Source organism: Musa acuminata, chromosome BXJ2-5 (assembly GCF_036884655.1).
Source record: "Musa acuminata AAA Group cultivar baxijiao chromosome BXJ2-5, Cavendish_Baxijiao_AAA, whole genome shotgun sequence".
Lineage (NCBI taxonomy): Eukaryota > Viridiplantae > Streptophyta > Magnoliopsida > Zingiberales > Musaceae > Musa > Musa acuminata.
Window position 1 is genome coordinate 44,624,519 of NC_088342.1, and position 20,127 is coordinate 44,644,645.

At 40.6% G+C, this 20,127-nt stretch overlaps 5 protein-coding genes across 6 annotated transcripts; 3 read left to right on the forward strand and 2 right to left on the reverse strand.

Annotated features, from left to right (window-relative positions):
* The first annotated feature begins 346 nt into the window (after window positions 1-346).
* Window positions 347-2,072, forward strand: LOC103985868 (WAT1-related protein At4g08290-like). 2 transcript variants are annotated; one of them, XM_018826165.2, is made up of 6 exons: window positions 349-654; window positions 724-786; window positions 858-1,188; window positions 1,337-1,501; window positions 1,576-1,727; window positions 1,795-2,072. In XM_018826165.2, the coding sequence occupies exons 1-6, from the start codon at window positions 434-436 to the stop codon at window positions 1,922-1,924; spliced, it is 1,062 nt and encodes a 353-aa protein (XP_018681710.2). In that variant the 5' UTR covers window positions 349-433; the 3' UTR covers window positions 1,925-2,072. The 2 variants fall into 2 exon arrangements, with proteins under 2 accessions (XP_064963592.1, XP_018681710.2); XM_065107520.1 differs by having other exon boundaries at window positions 347-654; window positions 1,576-2,006.
* A 938-nt stretch (window positions 2,073-3,010) lies between these two features.
* Window positions 3,011-8,294, reverse strand: LOC103985360 (uncharacterized protein At2g39910). The gene is made up of 8 exons (XM_009403026.3): window positions 8,218-8,294; window positions 7,683-8,136; window positions 7,503-7,589; window positions 6,609-6,799; window positions 4,726-4,921; window positions 4,033-4,097; window positions 3,541-3,642; window positions 3,011-3,419 (listed from the first exon to the last, which is right to left on the reverse strand). Exons 1-8 carry the CDS (start codon window positions 8,277-8,279, stop codon window positions 3,302-3,304), a joined length of 1,275 nt encoding a protein of 424 aa, XP_009401301.2. The 5' UTR covers window positions 8,280-8,294; the 3' UTR covers window positions 3,011-3,301.
* Window positions 8,295-8,653: 359 nt separating this feature from the next.
* Window positions 8,654-11,315, forward strand: LOC135612956 (probable receptor-like serine/threonine-protein kinase At5g57670). The gene is made up of 7 exons (XM_065109813.1): window positions 8,654-9,335; window positions 9,432-9,686; window positions 9,762-9,919; window positions 9,989-10,068; window positions 10,144-10,279; window positions 10,351-10,500; window positions 10,585-11,315. The coding sequence occupies exons 1-7, from the start codon at window positions 9,026-9,028 to the stop codon at window positions 10,735-10,737; spliced, it is 1,242 nt and encodes a 413-aa protein (XP_064965885.1). The 5' UTR covers window positions 8,654-9,025; the 3' UTR covers window positions 10,738-11,315.
* A 481-nt stretch (window positions 11,316-11,796) lies between these two features.
* Window positions 11,797-15,667, reverse strand: LOC135612955 (uncharacterized). The gene is made up of 3 exons (XM_065109812.1): window positions 15,531-15,667; window positions 12,725-13,867; window positions 11,797-12,000 (listed from the first exon to the last, which is right to left on the reverse strand). The coding sequence occupies exons 2-3, from the start codon at window positions 13,858-13,860 to the stop codon at window positions 11,967-11,969; spliced, it is 1,170 nt and encodes a 389-aa protein (XP_064965884.1). The 5' UTR covers window positions 13,861-13,867; window positions 15,531-15,667; the 3' UTR covers window positions 11,797-11,966.
* Window positions 15,668-16,559: 892 nt separating this feature from the next.
* Window positions 16,560-17,375, forward strand: LOC135611604 (fasciclin-like arabinogalactan protein 14). Its single transcript, XM_065107238.1, has one exon. It carries the CDS (start codon window positions 16,560-16,562, stop codon window positions 17,373-17,375), a length of 816 nt encoding a protein of 271 aa, XP_064963310.1.
* The last annotated feature ends 2,752 nt before the right edge of the window (window positions 17,376-20,127 follow it).

Sequence of the window (20,127 nt, forward strand, 5' to 3'; positions counted from 1 at the left end):
ACTTATGATGTTATCTAAAAAAATATCAAACTTAGAGAAGGAGGCAAACAAAAATTTTCTATTTTCCATCAACTTTAAAGGAGGCAAGCACTCATTGAAAGGACACCGACAACTCACGTTGGAGTGGACCAGACCTGCATGTGGTAGACTTCATGTTTGCGGCCTATCCATCAACGAGTCATCCATGTTTGCCGTAAAATAATCGCTATATGTACTTTCGAATCAGAATGAATATATTCGAATTGATTAGTATATTATCACATTAATAATATTTTTCATGTTCCAATTCACCTAACAATTTCTCGTAGACCAATTGATATGATGCAACTTTCTTCCAATTTTTCGTTTTATTTACTGTATTATTTAAGGCGTCAGTAATATTCACTCGTTTTCTCATCACATCCACCACCAGAGGGAGGAGAGGATTGCTCGAATGGCAACGGAGATCGGCGGCCGGTCGGGTGCATCTCTGGCCAGTGCGGCGGCGCTTCCCTACCTCGTGATGCCGTTGACTAACCTCTGTTTGTCTGGTTTCATTGCCATCCAACGGTCCGTCCTCCGCCCCTCCACCGGAGTCAGCGCCACCACCCTCTTCGCCTACTACCAGCTCCTTGGCTCCCTCCTCCTCTCCGTCCTCGCCCTCCTCTTCGAAAGGTGTCCCAACACACGCAGATATGTGGTCTTCTACCTCCTGTAACCAATCTCCTTCATCTTTTCTTGCAGCGGCAGAAGACCTACACTCACCTTCCGTATCCTCTGCTCGGCGTTCGTCATCGGCTTCCTGCAGTTGAGCGAATCCATTTCCCGCTTCCTGTGTGAATTCTATGTCGTTTGTATGATGGTTTTGTTGTTGGTAGAATCCCAGTAGGTGGGCTGATGCTCTCGTCGAGCCTCCGTTACATCACGACGACATTCCAGAGCGTGGCGCTCAACACGATCCCATCGCTGGTGTTCGTGCTGGCCGTGCTATGCCGGCGAGAGCGGTTCCGGTTCTGGAGCGTCGGTGGACAGGCGAAGCTCTGGGGGGTGGTCGTCTCCGCCGCCGGTGCGTTTGCGATGGTCATATCGGACCGTGACTCTACAGAGTCGTCGGCATCGATCGGGTCGTCATCCCACGCGGACTGGCTGCTGGGGACGACGATGGTCGGACTTGGTGTTGCGGCAAGTGCCATTGCCGATCTTTCCGTGGTAAGAAATCAACCGCATCCTGTGTCTATAAATACACTGTTGACGATTGCTGCATATTTAATTCATGTTATCAGAGGAAAAATGTACGACTCACTGTTGCATTGCTTTGTTCCATTCCGTTGACTTCAACTCTGCAATTGACGTGCAGGAAAGCATCGCTTTCAGGTATCCTGCGGATCTAAGCTTGTCGGCCATGATTGCCGTATGTGGTACCATTCAGACCTTTACAGTAGCAGCCTTCATGGAGAGGGACGCTTCGGCATGGAAGATACATCGGAAAGGAAGCTTGCAGCTCGTCGCCATCCTATATGGGGTGAGAACACTCCCTGCGTATTTGGTCTTCTTCTTCTTCTTCTTCTTGTATACGCCAAGGGATCATGTTCGCAGGGAATCCTTGTTACGGGGCTGTCATACCTTGGAAGAATCTGGTGCATACACCGGAAAGGCCCCGTCTTCGCGACGGCATTCTCCCCGCTGCTGGTGGTCTTCTCGTTCCTCCTCCACACGCTCGTCTTGGGAGGCGCCACCCACGTTGGAAGGTTCGGTCGAATCCCTCGTCTCCGTTTGATCTCACTTCACCGTGCTCAATGCCTCCGCTGCCTCCAGTATTCTTGCAGCGGCGTTGGTCGCAGCGGGCCTGTATCTTCTTTTGTGGGCGAAGTCTACGGATCAAAAGATGGAGGACGGAGATGAGAACCAGCAAGTCGAAGGGTCTAATGAAGAACCGCTGCTGTGAAAGATATCCTGTGTGGTACAAATATAAAGGAAGAATGGGGCATTATGACAACTTATAATTATTTTTGTTGTTGAATAATATAATCAGACATCATCCACATCTTTGATTTGTTATTGCCATTGTTATTATATAATATAATCAAACTTCATCCAAAAAAATAGGAAGAAAAATGATTTTACAAGTTTATTGGGATCATGATAAGACTCTAAAGTTTTATCGTCGCTCTAATACCAATTGATAAGACCCTATGGTCTTATCGTGGAAGAAATGGGAGAAAAAGGAATGATAATTATCACTTCGAGGGGATCGGTCTCCTTGATCACTTCGAAGGGAGGTCGAGCGACTGCGGCTGCGACCCAAGGGGAGGCGGGTGACGGCAGTAGGGCTGGGATGGACGCTGGCAGCGTCGTGTCCTGGCTGGGGAACAGCGGTGGCGATGGTCACCAACCGGAGAGCGGGGCGATGGAGGGCGACGCTGGCTGAAGAGCAGCAACGATGGGTGGGCTGGCCGGAAGCAGGGGACGCTGGGGTGGCTGTGGCTTCTTCTTCCTCTCTTGTTTCTTCTTTTCTTTTCTTTTTTTTTTTGGGAACGAGATGAGATAGCGAGGAGGTCGAGCGACCGAGGAAACAACGACAACGATGAAGAAAGAGTTGCCTTGTAGTGGTGGTGGAGAAGAAGGGAAACAAGACTACGGTGGGCTGCGCCAAGGATCGTCGCTCTGATACCAAATGATAAGACCTTAAAGTCTTACCGTCGCTCTGATACCAATTGATAAGACTTTATATCGTAAAAGAAATGATAAGGCTCTGATACCAATTGATAAGATCCTAAAGTCTTATCATTTGATATCAGAGTAACGATAAGACTTTAGGATCTTATCAATTGGTATCAGAGCCTTATCATTTCTTTTAAGATAAGACTTTAGGGTCTTATCAGATCATTATTTTTCTTTTGAAATTTGATGCACAAATCTAAGAAAGAAATCAAAGGTTGTCAAATGTAAGAATCAAAAGATCTACAAAAATTGTCAGCATTATTGCTAACCATTTGGAATTGTAATTACAAGAACAAGGGAAGAACTATAATGAGGATACCAGTACAAAATCTATATCCACTAAATTTTAACTTCAAATGGAGAAACAAATTAGAGTCTTGTAACCCACCGATGATTACAAACTAGGTTTACAAAGGCATGATTAGTACCAGTTTAATATACTGACCATTGACATGTACCAGAAAACAAAAATATAAATCAGTGGCGTCAGTCATCTAACCATTGGGATTTCCATTGATTTCTACTCTATTTACTGCTTCTTAGGACTGTGTTTTCCTGTTCAAAAAAGGTCAGTGTAGATCTTGTGAGTGACCTCCATTGCTCAAGGAACTTGTTGCAGAGTCTCGTTCAGCAGATTATTAAAGGAGGATATCATCATTGTCAAGTCTGGATCATTCTTGTGCTTTTCCCAAGCTTTTTCGAACTGTGAACCTTTGCATCTAATTAGGAGAAGAAAAATTAGATGGGAAAAGGGAAACTAAGAGGATCAGGAAAGTAAAACGAGATTATGGGAGCATAGAAAATATGGAGTTAGATATAAATGATGCAGTAGTTCCTCACTGCTGAAGCAACACCAACAACTGTAGAATTTGGATGCGAAGAGGTTCTCGATTTTTTCGGACTGCTGTTTCCTTGTACAGAAGAGTTAGTTCATCTACCAACCTAAGGACAGAATATAATAGGAGTCAGCACTTAATTTGAATGATTCTATGAGAAAAAGGAATAAGTCAAGTAATTTAATCTGCAAAATCTACCAACACTAGAAACAGGGTTTGAGAAGGAATCATGTTTTTTTGTACGAAAACGAAACTTGAATTATCATGACTTTAAACAACAAACTATGTTACCTAAAAACATTCAGGAAATTCAGTCAAATGAAAATTGACAATAAATTTGAAGATTTTACTCCTAGAAGTGGACATATAAGAAAAAGTTAAATTCATCAATGCTCAAGATAAAACTGAAGATACATTGATGATTAACAGCAAATATGAGGGTTCAAGCAGATACAAGAATAAAATAGGAGTGAGTGACATGAGCAGTCACTTTTACCTTTCGAAGTAGGGTGACTTCCGTATCCATGTTAGCTTTATGATAGTCTTCAGCCGCTCTAGAACCTGTTAAGATATGGACATAGTTCAAACTGAAGAAGTATTTGTACTCAAATGGATTAATCTTCCATGATTATCCCAATGGTAGATTCATATATTATGTTCAAAGAAATGTCAAGAAGCATAATCCAATCCAGATCTGCAAGCTGTTGAGATTTAGTTTCCTAAGTAAAAGTGGCTGGATTATGAAGATTGAGATCAGTAAAAACCAGAATGTGCATGTTGATCCTCCAAATGTCACTTCAGGATCATATATGAGTTGCACACCATCAAATTATTTTGATTATTACATTGCTAGCAAATTTACTGAAGAGATATTTGAAGTGAAATCTGGACAATATTTTCACTTCAAACCATCCAATCATCCTAGTATTACATACTAGCCTGGTTGAAATGCAAATGTAAAGTAAATAGAACCATAAGCGGCACAATAAGAATTATGTCAAATCCTTCTTGATAGTTTATTTTTTTCTAGATTTTATTAGTCAAAGGATCAAAAGGTAGTTAATGTGCAGAAAACAGATCAACTTGAAAATTCCATGACAATACATTAGGGGGGGAAAAAGCTACGTAACTGTCACAACAGTTCCAGAATTGTAATAAAAACAATGACAGCATTGCCTTTACTCCTTACCAGGAGAATGGTCTCTTCATCATCAGCATGCATCCACTGGAAGAAAAGATTAAAAATGCGACGGAAGTGTGCCAATATAAACAGACCCATAACATCAAAAACTGGCTCAATTTGAGCAAGCCATGCAATACGACGCTCCTTTTTGAAAGGCTGGCGTTCCAAGTGGCCTAGCATCTCATTTAGCATTCTTTCAAACCTAACAAAAAATAGTTGGCATATCATAGGTGTTTGCTCACTAGAATGGCTAGGAAAAACACTTGATATTCACACGAAATGTAATAGTCAATATTTGTGAAAGTTAAAGACTAGATACCAGTAGTACTGAAATGCACTTTTTTTTTACAAAGATGTTGCCCTCTTTTTGCTTTTTATTTCACAATAAATGTTCTTCATCCAGATAAAAAGGCCAAAATCACAGTTACATTAAACTTCATTATCAGCTATGAATATTAAAAAAATATGAAATCTTTGCTATTTTCAGGTTACAATTTTCCAGATCCAGTGTTGAAATATCAAACTATCTTGACTTACAACATCATAAGATGGTGTTCTATGTAGCAATGATTTTAAGATGAATGAAGAAATTGTTCCTATACTATTCATAGCCTCGAGAGTTTATTTTTGGCAATGTAAAGCTTTGAGCCTCTTCTCATTTATGAAGATAGATTGAGAAGGCACATACTAATGTCAAAAGAAATATGCATATTCGGTTTAGCTTAGGTATCTACAAACAAATATATAAGATAATGTAGAATATAATCATGAAATAAAATCTTGTCGACTTGGAAAAAGTAAAGACATAAACCTTGTTTGTTACCAGAACATATGGAAGTTCAAACTGATAAGTGCATTAGCAAAAATTCAACTTGTCATTTCAATAATCAATATAAAAAACCTTTATCGTAAATTACAAATTTGCTAAGCAAAATTTGATTTTGGTATGTACAGCTTTGTGTGGAAGTTTGCTTCTAGCAATCAACATAAAAATACAAAGTGGCTTAGACATTAAACTTTTCGAGCTGAGATGATGGGTCATGAAACTTCTCATATCATGTGTTCATGAATAAAGTATGGTTGTAACTCTTGCTACCAACCTTCAACAGAATTACTGCCAAATCTCAAGAATTAAGAAGGTTTTGGGCACTAAAGCTAGATGGCAGAATCAACATTCTCCAGAACTTCCAAAACTCATAAATCTAGACCTTATAATCTGCCTCCTTAAAGAACAAAGTTGCGTATCATGTTTGGATTGCTTCCCTTTACACCAGACAAACCAAGAGCCAGACACATAGCAGATTCTGCCTCAAGTGAAGAGTCATTGAGTCAAGTTTTCTAACTTTTGGAGCATTTTATAAGAATGACCAATTTCCCACACACTCACTCAATCTGCTGTTGCAGGGAACAAATAAGCAAACAGAAAACAAAGTTCATACAGTTTACCTGAGGGGATTACTCTACCATATGCATATCCAGATTAGTAAGAGGATAGAGTAGGACGTGACTGTAAGATTGACCATAAAAAGGTTATACAGATGCAACTAAATAATCTATAAGTCCAACGACTGGGAAACATGACTTGAAATAGCAAATTTGACATCATAAATCCTCATTTCTAGCATCATGTACGCAGAAAGATGATGAACAGAATGTTATTATTACAATTAATTTCTTCTTTGAATTCAAAGACATGCTATATAGACACATACATTGACATATTGTGCCTTTTTGGGCCCTCTAATATTTCCTATTCACATATATTGTTAATAATATTTGCTAAGTCTGAAATATAGAAGTAATTTCGTGAAAGCTATAATTGTGCTACAAGTTTTATTCCACATTGATAGGTAACAAAAAGTAAGCATAAGTATAATAAGAATACATACCAAGGGCTACGAGGATTTGTTTGCTGCGTAGAGGTCAATAAAAGCACAGACACCTCAACAATACGATCCCACAGCTCATCTGCTGCAAGAATGTTTCGGCAGCATACATCAAGGACTGCCTCCTCGTACCAACCTAACTCAGCTGAATTCACATTTTTCACTATGTGTATAAAGCTAACAATACCCTGCTCCTGGAATTAAATAAAAAGATTGTTATTCCCTTCCTTTTAAAGCCAAAGAATAATCTCTCAATAAAAAACATTACAATCATATAGAGTTTCTAAAGTAGGTTTACAATCCTAGAAAAACAATGGATGGTATCTGTAAATACATAATAACATAACTAGAGTACTTGTAACAGCACGCAAATAACATAGGGTCTTTATGAACAGATTTTCAAGTCAACTACAATTTGAGAGGTTCAAGCAAGCACAACTAACTTTGTCACATTCCTTTCCAGTGATCATGTTTCAAAAAATAAAACAGGATCATGTTTCAAAAAAATAAAAAGAGAGAAAAAAAGCCAAACTGAGCCATCAACTGTCAATAATACATTACAGGTGGTAGTGAGATGGATATGATGTGCTGAAACATTAATTAGACAACTCGAGTGATGACGATAAACCTACAGCCGTAAGGCTAAAATGGATGAAGGATGTTTTGTATCGGGAAGATGCTTTGGAGTAACCAAAACAAATTTATAGTACAGAACATTAGTCCCCATCATGTGACACAAAACCTTGAGAAACAACACCAGGAAACTCCCGATTTTAGGTAGAACATCAATAACAGAAAATAAAGAAGGGCATAAATTATGACGCTTCTCAAATTTAAGTTATGCAAGAAAAAGGTTTGTAAAAGTAGCTAAAGGATGGGAAGAAGAAGATATCGCACCTTCACTTCCGCTGACCAGTGATCCAAAGACGTTAGAGCGCACGGGATGACCAACCATAACAACTTACCCAAATCAGGATAAGCAACCTAGACAACCATCAAACTAGTCATCATGACAAATGGCACCCCATTCTTCAATGCAACAACGAGGTAGAGAAAACCTACTACGAGGAGACAAACCTGGGAAACTAGCCACCTAAACTGATGAGCCGCTACGATAGCATACGCCACCGGCGCCTTCGCCGAGGCCGCGATGACCTCCTCCTCCTCTGTATCCACACAGCTCTCCCGTATCACCCCTTTCACAGCCGGCAACACGTCTGGCAACAGCCCAATGACCATCTGCTGCTCCGACTCGAAGGAAGCAGCTCTAGATAGCTCTCGTAAAGCCGATTTCGACGCAAAGATGAGATCTTTCGTGACCCAGAAGAGAGTGGGGGATTCGTCCCCCTCAGCCGCGGCCAGGGCTGCGCAGCAGAGGAAGAAATCTCTAACCTCCTTCCGGAACCCCTCCTGTGCTTCCCGGTCTCCGCTCGGAAGAAGGGATTCGACGAGGGATTTGATGGAGACGGAGGCACCTTCCGGAGGGGCATATGGGGTTCGCGAAAGGGTTTCTCGAATCGACTCAGATAACCTGCTCAATTGGAGCGATGCAGAGAGAGAGAATAAGAAAAGGAGGTGAGCGGAGAGAAAGGAGCGGAAGAGAGAGCGATACCGGAGAAGAAGGCAGCGGGAGAAAGAGTAACACTCGGGCCCTTCGGCGGTTGACGCCGCCATTGCGATAAAGAGTAAGTGCAGTTTTACATATATATATATATATATATATACACCCTTATATATATATATATATATATATATATATATATATATATATATATATATATATATATATATATATATATATATATATATATATATACACCCTTATATATATATATTATAGATCTAAATTCCAAAAGGACAACAAGTAACACCAAATTCTTGAGTTCCAAAGACCACCTTCTGCACAACTAAAACACATATGTCACAAGACAGTGGCAAAGGAATTGACCTAATCCCCATTGATGATTGCTCTTTTTTTTGGGGAAGATAAAAAGTCCAGTCTCAGTTGCTGTTGCTGCTTTGTTCTATCTATATCTCAATTATTCTTACTTGAGATTCCAGCCATGGCTCAACTGCTCAAGAGCTATTATCTATGTGAGAACCAAAGCCCATATATGCTACAAGGAAGACAAATGGCAGAGACAGTGACCTACTGCTGCTGATTGTTCCACCTATTGCTCAATTGTTCTTCCATTTTGAGTGCCATCTAAAGCTCAAATGCAGAAAGAACTATCAGCACCAAGTAACAACAAGCATTTGAGTTCCAAGGACCACCTTCCACACAACCAAAGCACATATGTCACAGGGAAGACAGTGGCAGAGAAAGTGACCTACTTCCATCTACAAAATTCCCCTTCTTCTCTTGCTTGTTGTATCTAACCATCGTACCCAAAAAAAAATGCTTCCTTGTATCCCTTGGAATGCAAAGCATCATCTCCTCTGCTTTGCACACAACTTTTCTTGGTTTACTCCTCCAATTAATGCTTCTGCATCTTCCTCCACTTCCCCTTTGCTTTGAGGCTTCTCTTCTTTGGCTTGCTGGATTGCAGAGCAGAAGAATGAGGCAGTTGTACAGCAAGAGCAGAAGCCTCAAGCGCCTGATGTCTGTCGCCATTGGAAGGAGGAGCAGAGAAGAAGAGAGCACAGAAGAGATTGCCGCCCCTGTGAAATCAACCTGGAGATGCTTCTCCTATGAAGAAATCCACGCAGCGACCGACGGTTTCCACAAAGGTCTGTCGATTCTTTAGTATTTAAGCCGCGCTGCAACGAGATTTGCTCGTCAAAATCTCATCTTTTGCTCGTTGTGGTCGATTCTGGGTTGGGTAGATAACTTGGTGGGCAGGGGAGGGTACGCGGTGGTGTACAGGGGAGTGATGGCAGACGGGCAGGCGATAGCCGTGAAGACGATGGTGGGAGCCTCCACGGACGAGCAGAGGGAGAAGGACTTCTTGACGGAGCTCGGTACCGTCGGCCATGTGCGGCATCCCAACGTCTCCGCTCTCCTGGGTTGCTGCATCGACCGCGGCCTCCATTTGGTCTTCGAGTTCTCTTCGCGCGGCTCCGTCTCCTCCAATCTCCACGGTAAAGCCAACGAGAACTCTGCGAAGGTATGAGGAAGGTGGATTCAGCTGCGGCCTTTGCCTGTGTTGCTTGCAGATGCGAGTTCACCACCAATGGCTTGGAAGCTGCGGCACGGCATCGCGGTGGGCACCGCCCATGGCCTTCATTACCTGCACAAGGAGTGCCCGCGAAGGATCATCCACAGAGACATCAAGGCCTCCAACGTCCTCCTCACTGCAAATTTCCAACCTCAGGTACGGCCCGCTGCCGCCTGCTGCTTCTAAGGGCACATCTGATGCCAAGCCAACATCTTCACGTCTCAGATCTCAGACTTCGGCCTTGCGAAATGGCTTCCGTCAGAGTGGACTCACCGCGCCATCTCGCCGATCGAAGGCACATTTGGGTACATACTTCTCAACTCTTGGATTCAAGCTACTCACTCCGATGCACGTAATGGAGGAGCTCATGATATCCACAGATGCCTGGCGCCGGAATATTTCATGCACGGCATCGTGGACGAGAAGACCGATGTGTTTGCGTTTGGTGTCTTCCTGTTAGAGATCATATCAGGTCGGAAACCGGTGGATGGATCTCACAGGAGCTTGCTCAGCTGGGTAAATGTCAGCCAATGTTCTTATGGATCATATCAGGTGTTCGATCTTTTGCCTGACTTGTGTCACTGCAGGCTAGACCTTTTCTAGATGATGGCAGCTTACAGATGCTGGTTGATCCAAGATTAGGTGATGATTATGACATGGAGCAGCTGAAAAGGCTCAGCTTTGCAGCCTCTCTCTGCATCAGAGCAACAGCAGCATTGCGGCCTTCCATGACTGAGGTTACTGATTGCTGTTAGAAATATTTGTTTTGAGTGTATATGACAAGCAACACATCTGATAGCATGGTTTTGTTCTAAATGTAGATACTGGAGCTATTGGAGGGTGGTGAGATTTCACAAGATCGATGGAAGATGCTTGAGGAAGAGGTGGAAGAAGAGTTTTGGGGCTTTGATGATCTCGACGACGACGACGACGACTGTGATACTCCCTCAACACCTTCAACAGGCAGTTCTTAACCATGACGACACAGTAGCATTTAGATAGTGTGATGTTTATGTACTTAATCTAGTAGGTAAAGGCCTTCCAAACCAAACTACATATTTGGGAAGCAAGCACATGAACAGAATGGCATCACCTGACTGTCTTCTACCATCACTACTATGGAAAGGCAAGTGCAGCAGTTCTGGTTCTTTGTCCAGCTTCAACACAGACAAGGTAGAAACCTAAATGATTAGTTGAGGTAAGATTAGAAATCATGTTGGGTTGCAGAGGAATGGTGGTTGAAAGTTGATAGAAAGAGGCCATGAATATTCTACCAAATTGCACAGTAACAAGAAACACCACATTCAAGACAGCTCAAAGGTTTTTGGATTCATCTCCTTTTTGGACTATCCTGTGCACAACACTGCTCTCCAAACTCATCAAGAAAACTCAGCAAGTTAGAGAAGCAGAAGATGGATTATCTGTTGTATAGTTTTGTTATTTATCTGCAGGAGTCTAATCAGATTGCTCACAGGCTTGCAAGTTTTTGGAAAAACTTCATGTACTCCTCTCTTTTGCAATGCAACTGATCAGATAAACTTTGTAATGAATATTTAGAAGTTGTCTATTTTATGAAGAAGGATGCTGATGGCCAGCTTTGTTCAAAAGAGAAACTATGTTCCAGTGTCATACCAATCTGTGCCTACTACTTGATCTCAGTCAAAGTTGCAAGATAATAACTCTCATGGTGGCCAAACTGGAAACTCAATGATTGGTGGGACTAAGAACATAAAAGAAGCTTTAAATTGCAATCCCTATATCATCACTAAGATGAGTTCTACAAATTTTTACTACCAATGGAAGGCTGAGATCAGAAGATCTCATCTCCTTTTAGATCAGAAGATCACAAAATATCTCTAGAAAGTTCAATTATAGTCTTGCATCATAAAAGAAAAGTGAAAGCTGTAATACCACCAATGTGTACTTTGTGAAGCACAGTAAGGATCCACTTGGGGTTGACTAATTTAAATCTGCTCATCATGCATTATAACAAGAAAACCTGTAGTAGTGAACGACTCATAAGATAAGCTATAGAAACAAGAAAAGCCCACATTGATGTTTCCTGAAGATTTGGTTGATGATTATATATTCACAGAGTACTGTCAACAGGAAAAACCTATAACAACCAGAAAGAATTCAAACCTAACAAAATGAAAAGCATGTCCCAAGAGGACCAACCGACTGCTGCACATTCGTGTGGCCATCAATAATAGAAATGGTAATCGTACATTCCATACCTGTCCACATGAAAAAGGATAGCATATCAGAAGCAACCAAGGGGAAGATGAATCAGACAAGTCAAGTACCAGCTATCTAAGATATCGTCTTACCAATCTTATGGCGAGCAGTCTGACTACGATATCTCATAATTCAAAGTGCATGGTCTTATGATAGAAAGGTAAAAAAAAAGTGTTATTGTTTATAATTCAAAGTACACAGTTTGACTACGATATCTCATAATTCAAAGTACATGGTCTTATGATAGAAAGGTAAAAAAAAAAGTGTTATTGTTTATATATTCCCTTAACTGCTTGAAATGCAATGGTAAAAAATCTACCTTCTCATAAGGATGTGTCAAAGAGATTTCCAAGTCTTGTTCATACAGAGGAGTATTTTACTTTAAGAACAGATACCAAGATAATAAATGAACTCACTCCATGAGTGGAGTAATCACTATGTCATTCTTGTTTGGCTTAAGAATAAGAAATAAAGAATAATGGTCAAAATTTCCCCCTTCAAGTAAATATCTAATTCTATCATATTGTTAGGATTAACTAATCTAATGGATTCATTATTTGATCAGATAAATATAACCCCTTCACATCCTATCAATTATGATTGTTTGGCAGGATGTCATGGATTGTTCCTTCCCTCATTTGTTCTCCAACCAAATGACACCATGGTGTAAACATAATCCAAGGGCCAGTATGTTATAAGAAACAAGAAACAATTTAAACCCACCTGTATTGATTGGGGATCACCAGTGATGTGGCAGCAGTTCTTACGAGTTCATCGTTGGTTTCAGCGAATCTGTAATCTCTTAACTCTACAGGTCTTATGGCAGCAGCTCTTGCAAGTTCATCATTGGTTTCAGTAAATCTGTAATCTCTTGTATCTACAGACCCTGTGGCAGCACCAATGGCAGTTCTTGCAAGTTCATCATTGGTTTCAGCAAATCTGTAATCTCTTGTGTCTACAGATCTTGTGGCACCACCAACAGCGGTTCTTTCAAATTGAACATCAGTTGCAGGAAATCTGTAATCTCTTATATGTACAGACCTTGAAGAATCTTCACCTACATAGAAACCATCATAGTTTGACCAATGATTGCTTCGTACACGTCTTCTGGATCTCCGCCGATTCCTCAAACCCCTAAAGCTCAGAAACAGTTTACAACATAAAAGAGAGGTCCACCATTTGCCCCTCCTCCTACGAAAATCTTCATACTCATCACCAATTTCTGAGTCCTCATACTCAATGACATAGTCCCCCAATACCATGGCATGGGGTACTTCTGAATTTATGATGCTCAAGACATCTATCATCTCTGATGACTGCTGGAACTTTTCCCACTTTAGTTTTTGTGCAGGATCAATTTCAGAAGGACGTGAATGGGGGTGTTTCCGTTGAGCATGTTTCTGGAGCTTATAAAAGTTGCCAACATATGTACAATGTTTCTCTTCACAACATCGTTTCTTCATGTTCAAGTAAAAACGGGCATCATCAATAATAAGCCAACCAGTTACATCTCCCCTGCACAGTGGACAGGTTGGAAGGCGGCTGGAGCTTGAAGAGGTGCCTTGAATGAACGTCACAGATACACCATTTGGACCAGATGGGACTTCTAAAACAGCAGGCACTCCATATGCACTTTTGAACCGCTCCAAACAATTTGAGTGGTTTTGATCAGTATCACACATGAAAGGCCGACATCCCTTGTCATGCGAAGAGCACCAAAGTAGTACCCCATTGTGAGGAAATTCCAAACAGATCGAGCATTTAACATCTTCCCAATCAAAATCCAGTTTGATGTTCACCAAGTCCAATCCACAGGTGCTCCGCTTCAATGCTTTTTTGTCAGATGTACATAAGGCCATCTCAGATCTGTGCTACGTAAACATCATCACTATTTATTAAATTGGATCAAAATTCACTAAAAAGATTTGCTAATCATCAAACAGCACAAATTAGAAAATCCCAAGAAATTAGCTTCTTTAAGAAGTTGGCTCCTGTAGAACGTTTGTTGAAAGAGGAATAAGGAAAAAATAACAATATAATTGTTGCAAAGGTGAACAGTACAAGAATCTATGACATGATAAGGATGGCAATGCACCAGAATGATAAAAATAGAACCATATATTAACATACTTCATCGACAATTATAAGACACCTCAAGAGCATCATCATTAGCTATCATCAAGCTATTTCTCATAGAAGTGAAGGTAATTTTCTCCTTGTTTTGCACTCCTCATACATTCAGTCTTGATAATTCGACCCGTGTGATTTCCTCTAACACCTAAAACGATTTCAAACAGATCTGGTCAAACTTCCAAAAATACTTTAGTTGGGTAAGTTGCCATGCAAAAGGGTATCTGATGATGATACTATTGTATTTTTTCAAAATCTGGTATATCTTTGTGCCATATAAATACAACAAGATTGTAGAACTCAATAACATCTAAATACGTAACTTTGTTTTTCTCGATTATAGTTAGTAGTTGTGACTTTCTTGCTTATTTGTGACTGAATTGCAAATAGCAGTTATCTTTCTTGTTGTTTATGAGTGATTACCAAACCAACTTGTCTACTGTAAAAGTAAGAATAAAAATCTTGCACTACTCCGGTGGAGTGCACCGACAAGTAGATGACTGAATGATGGAGCAACCAATCCATAATTATCTAGAAAAACCAAGGAATATAATGCCAAACTAACATAGTATCAAGAACATCGAATACTAATGGATGCTCATGGTGGTGCTCCGATGCACAATTGCATGCATCCCTATATATGGAGTTTACATCACAAACAATAGGATCTGTAATCTAGACTAAACAGAGGATTTCGAGTATTACTCAAAGTTTGGTGCTTAGATCTATCATGTTCATAAAAAGAATGTCCAATATGGTCAAATTAATTTTCTCCTATATTTCATCCACTTTACTATCAGTCCACTGCTTTGTCATAATTCTCTTCGTTATAAAAGTACATATCGTTTGCATTATTGCAATACAAACACATTTAAGCTTGTGCTTGTGAGGTATCAGTTCAACATTGCTCACCACCGCCACAGATTTGGATTACCCGATTACTCAACAAGCACTGGCTGTCATCCAACCATGGAAATGGCAACAAAAGGAAGTTGCACCAACAAGTCAATTCAGCGAAAAGACATGTTCATGTCGAATTACGAAAAAAATCGAAATAATTTAGGTGAACAATCCGACAAGTCTACACATATACCACCACGCAGACTGTACGCAATACAGAGAGGTATTCTGGGAACATGGAAAGCAAAGAGTCGATTTGTCAAATCATTGGATCAGTTGAAGATCAAATTTTTACTGCTAAATCACGGAGAAACAACATAAACAACTCACTAATTGGCCCGTCTCAAGACCAAAACGTTGCTTCCAAATCGAAAATGGCGCACTCCAATGGACAAATCGAATCAAGAAAAACAAAGATTACCATTAAACTCAGAGAACATTCAATACAATAATGGAAGAGCCGATAGAGCGACAACGATGGAAGGAGGCGTCGACCAACCTTGTTAAAGATCGCTCGAAGAAGCAATAGAGAAGTGAAAAACCCTAACCCCGGATCTCTATATGACGTGGGGAGACATCAGCGAGAGAGAGAGAGAGAGAAGGCAAGAGACTGAGTCGCACAAAGGATCAAAAAGCTCCGATTTTTATCCTTGTATTCCGGATTAAATCGACTTCGGAAGAAGTGCCGCCCACAATGGCGTTGATGGAGATAAGAAAAACCAGAATTCGTATCTTTATTCTCTGTATATAAAACGCAAATTAGAGTTGACTTTTACCAGAAACAAAAGCGACGGCTGACCCCGTGTCAATCACGTGTCATGTACGTGAGAAAACATGGAGGGAAGTCGTCTTATCATGATTAGAATAGTAAAACATCCCAACAAATTAAGTATGTATTAACTCCACACCATCAAATCAATTATTGCATGTATTAAAAAATAAAACTATGTATACATATCACATTAAAATTGAAAAAAATTTAATATTTTTTAACTTCAAAGATGAAAACAAAATTAATTAAACTAATCAACATCTTCACATAAAAATAATTACTGAACCCATATGATGAATTATATAATTAAATTGATATTCTAAATTTCATATTTTCCTTATTTTTATTATTCTACTATATTTATTAAAAAATGTGCATCAATACCAAATCATATGTTTTTTTTAGCATTATATATATATATATATGTATGTGTATATATATATGTATATATAATATGCATCCTTGATCAGTGATTTAAACTTATCGATAATATTTTTTAAGAAAATAGAAAATAACCCATGACAATTTCAAACTCAAGAAAAGACCAAGTCAAAAAAGCTTCCAACTCAGCGCCACTCCGCATATGAATGAATGGCTCAAAGCCATGCGTAACTGTTCACCTCTAAATTTGGCGGGAGACAAACCTTCCTACTCCTATATATCCTTCGTCCCGCCACCCCCATCTTCGTGCATTCACATCACCCTCTTCCTCACCTCCTTGAGTGGGGATTCGGGCAAAACCAAACCCTAGGCACAATGGCCCCTAAAGCCCATGGCTTCCTTGTCTTCCTCCCCTACCTTCTCTTGATCTCCTCCTCGGCCGTTGCCGCCCTCGACATCGTCGGGATCCTCCAACCCTTCGACGAGTTCTCCACCTTCACCAAGTACCTAACCCAGACGAAGGTGGCCGACGAGATCAACCGCCGCCAGACCATCACCGTCCTCGCCGTCGACAACTCAGCCATCTCGGCCCTCTCATCTCTCTCCGCCGACACCCTCAAGAACGTCATCTCCGTCCATGTCATCCTCGACTACTACGACCCCTACAAGCTCGACAAGGTCCCCAAGAAGACCGCCCTCCTCACCACCCTCTTCCAGGCCTCCGGCCTCGCCGCCAACAACATGGGGTTCTTGAACTACACCGAGCTGCCTGGCGAGCAGATGATGTTCGGCTCGGCCGCCCCCGGCGCCCCGCTCAACTCCAACCTCCAGAAGGTGATCGCGGCGCGGCCATACAACGTCTCGGTGCTCCAAGTCAGCACCGCCATCATGCCACCCGGCATCGCGAGCGCGCCCGCTCAGGCGCCGGCAACGGCACCAGGGAAGAAGACAAGTCCTTCGGCTCCAGCAGCAGCTCCAAAGTCGAGCCCTGCGGCTCCAGAGTCCAGCCCTGCGTCTCCCATCGAGGGTCCGGCGGGAAGCGCAGCGGCGCCGGCGGCACACAGCAAGAACGCAGACGCAGCGTCGCCTGCGGAATCAGCGGAGGCACCGGTGGGCTCCGACTCTGCTAGAGCAGTTGTGAGCGCGACCATTGGGATTGCAATGGGCGCTGTTGCGTGGGCTACTCTTTGAATGCATTACAGGAGATGTCCTCGTAAATGTAACGTGGGCTTGAAATCTCTCCAAATTGGGTTCGGCCATCAATAAAATGCATTGCCTGAAAATTAAATGTTCTTATGCACTCCACACAAATATATTAAATGGAAGAAAAGATCTTTGCAACCATTGGATGGAGAAGCGGGCCAACTATATCAAGATGAAGATGCAGAGCAATTTCAAATCGAAAGCCCTAATGAGAATTTAGCCGATTATAGGTATGATCAAGAGGTAAGAAGTAGCAACTTGGAACAACCCTAAACCATAAACTCTATTTACAAAGAACAAGAAGATAGAGCAATTAACATCTCCGACGAGTCGTCACGAACGGTCGTCGTGTATCCAGAATAATTTCGATCAACTAACCGTTCATCACTTTTGCATGCTTATACAAGGATATAGTTGTCTGTTTTACCTTAATTTTATGTGTTTTTACTTGTAAAAATGTATGTTCGAATAGGTTGCAGTGCTACAGTGTGATCGCTCGTCGTGCCGAGTCGATTTGCCCTAAAATTGCTCCATTTTTGTGTGCTACGACTTATTTTTTACAAGCCACAACTACACACAAAATGTCAGCCATCTTAGCACCCTGAAACCTCCCAGGTAGTACAAGGTTGGATGGAGCTTCGGTATATTGTCGGGCATTGAACAATCTTCACAAGTTCGCACGTTAACTTGACAGGAATATGCCTTCGCGCCTAGCACCCGATGAGCAATTGTTTGTGGACTTGGAACTATTTGTTCTACATTCTAAAGTCCTTGTTTTCCTTCTTCCCCTCTTTTCTCTTATGCACACAAGGTGCTTGCTGAATTGCTTGTAAAACTTTCCTTTCCGCGAGACGTCGGGAGTTGTCTACCGCTCGTTTTTGAACTAATCAACTTTATCTTTTATAGATCCTTCGGGACCTGAGTGAGGTTGCAAATTGGTTGACTCTTTGTGGACGCATATCGCAAGGGCACATCATGACTTAAGCAATCCTAGTTAAGTCCAAGAAGTTGACGCAAAAGCGCTTTGCGACTTAAGCAACTCAAGCTAAGTTCGTGTCCTTACCATAAGGATGCCTCACAGCTTAGGCAATTCTAACTAAGTCTATGACAATTGGGTGAAAAGGTTAGGATTAACTGCCAAAGCTATAGAGGGTGCGACCCTGATTCTAGAGGGCATAGACGACGTCCATAGCGATGATGGTCTTACGACTGGCATGTTCAGCGTAGGTGAAGGCATCCCAGATAACGTTCTCGAGGAAGATCTTTAGCATGCCACGAGTCTCCTCGTAGATCAACCCCGAGATGTGCTTCACGTTGTCGCCCTCTACCTCTCAAGCGAACCGAGGGATAATTGGAGGCCTTTAGACTATATTTATAGAAGAGTAATAGCAGTATGTAATCGTCGGATGGGGTGGCGATCCGCGAGAGGAGACTATTTTGATCTTCGATCGTCTGATTAGAAAATCTTACATTTCATTGGACGACGAAAATATCGATGGGTTGAAGACTCATGGGCCGAGTGCCGAACCAAATCCAGATGTAGTTAAACTCGACCCAGACGTGAACCGAGTGAGATTGGGCTCATAGAATAGGTAAGCTACAACATGTCCTTACAAATAGTGTTGGCTGCTAAAATACAAAGAACATAAAAGAATAGAAAAAGAGGTAATAAGTTTTTTCTCCTTAAAAAATCAAAATAGAATTTTTTTCATCAATCTAAAGCATATGCTTTAGCTATGAATATTCTCTTTCACAAGTTGAGTAAAACCAGAGAAGACGGAAAGAGAGAGAGGGAGGAGGCGACAAAGATAAAATAGAAAGAGGAGGAGGAGACGGAATAGAGATGAAGAAAATAAAAAGTAATTTAAGAAAATCAAGAATAATTTATGAGCCAATTAAATAAAAATGAATAATTAAGATTTAGTTGAATCGATCAAGTGAAATGTTCAATTAAAAAATCAAGTTAAAAAATGTTAAATTAAAAATAATGTTCATTAAAACAAGTGAAAGGATAATAATCATCTTTTTATAATGTTCATTAAAACATTAAAAAAATGTTCATTAAAAAAATGTTCAGTTAAAAAAATGTTCATTAAAAAAATTTCAATTCTAAAAAAATGTTTAGAATTTATTAAAACATTTTATAATCAAGTTCATCAAAAAAATGTTTTTATAATCTGGTTCATTAAAAAAATGTTCAATTCTAAAAAATCAAGTGAAAGGATAATAATAATCTTTTTATAATTTTATTAAAGATAATATAATTAAAACATTAAAAAAATCCACCAGTAAAAACTGAAAGGGTCATCTGATAAAAATCTATTATTAATTTGTTTTTTATAAATTACCCAAGTTGGATTCTCTTTTAAGTATTAACATCAATCATAGTTGACATGATATGTGCACTTTCAACTCAAGACTTTAATGCCTTCACTATCTAAAGCTACCTTAGTATCTATCTACAGCTATCCATCAGAAAAGAAAGATCAACTTTTTATATATGGTGGCAACCAAACCTCTCTCTCTCTCTCTCTCTCTCTCTCTCTCTCTCTCTCTGTTCATTGATTCTGTGGATTAGTCTTCAGACAAACCATTTGAAACAGGTAAAAGAAATGAGCCTCATAAAAGACAACCAAAGTTCATCTCATGGAAAGAACTAGTAATATTGCTAGACTTTTTTCAGCAGATGATAAATCATGCATTGGTGTGTCAAAAACAAGGATTATCAACTGAGAAGACA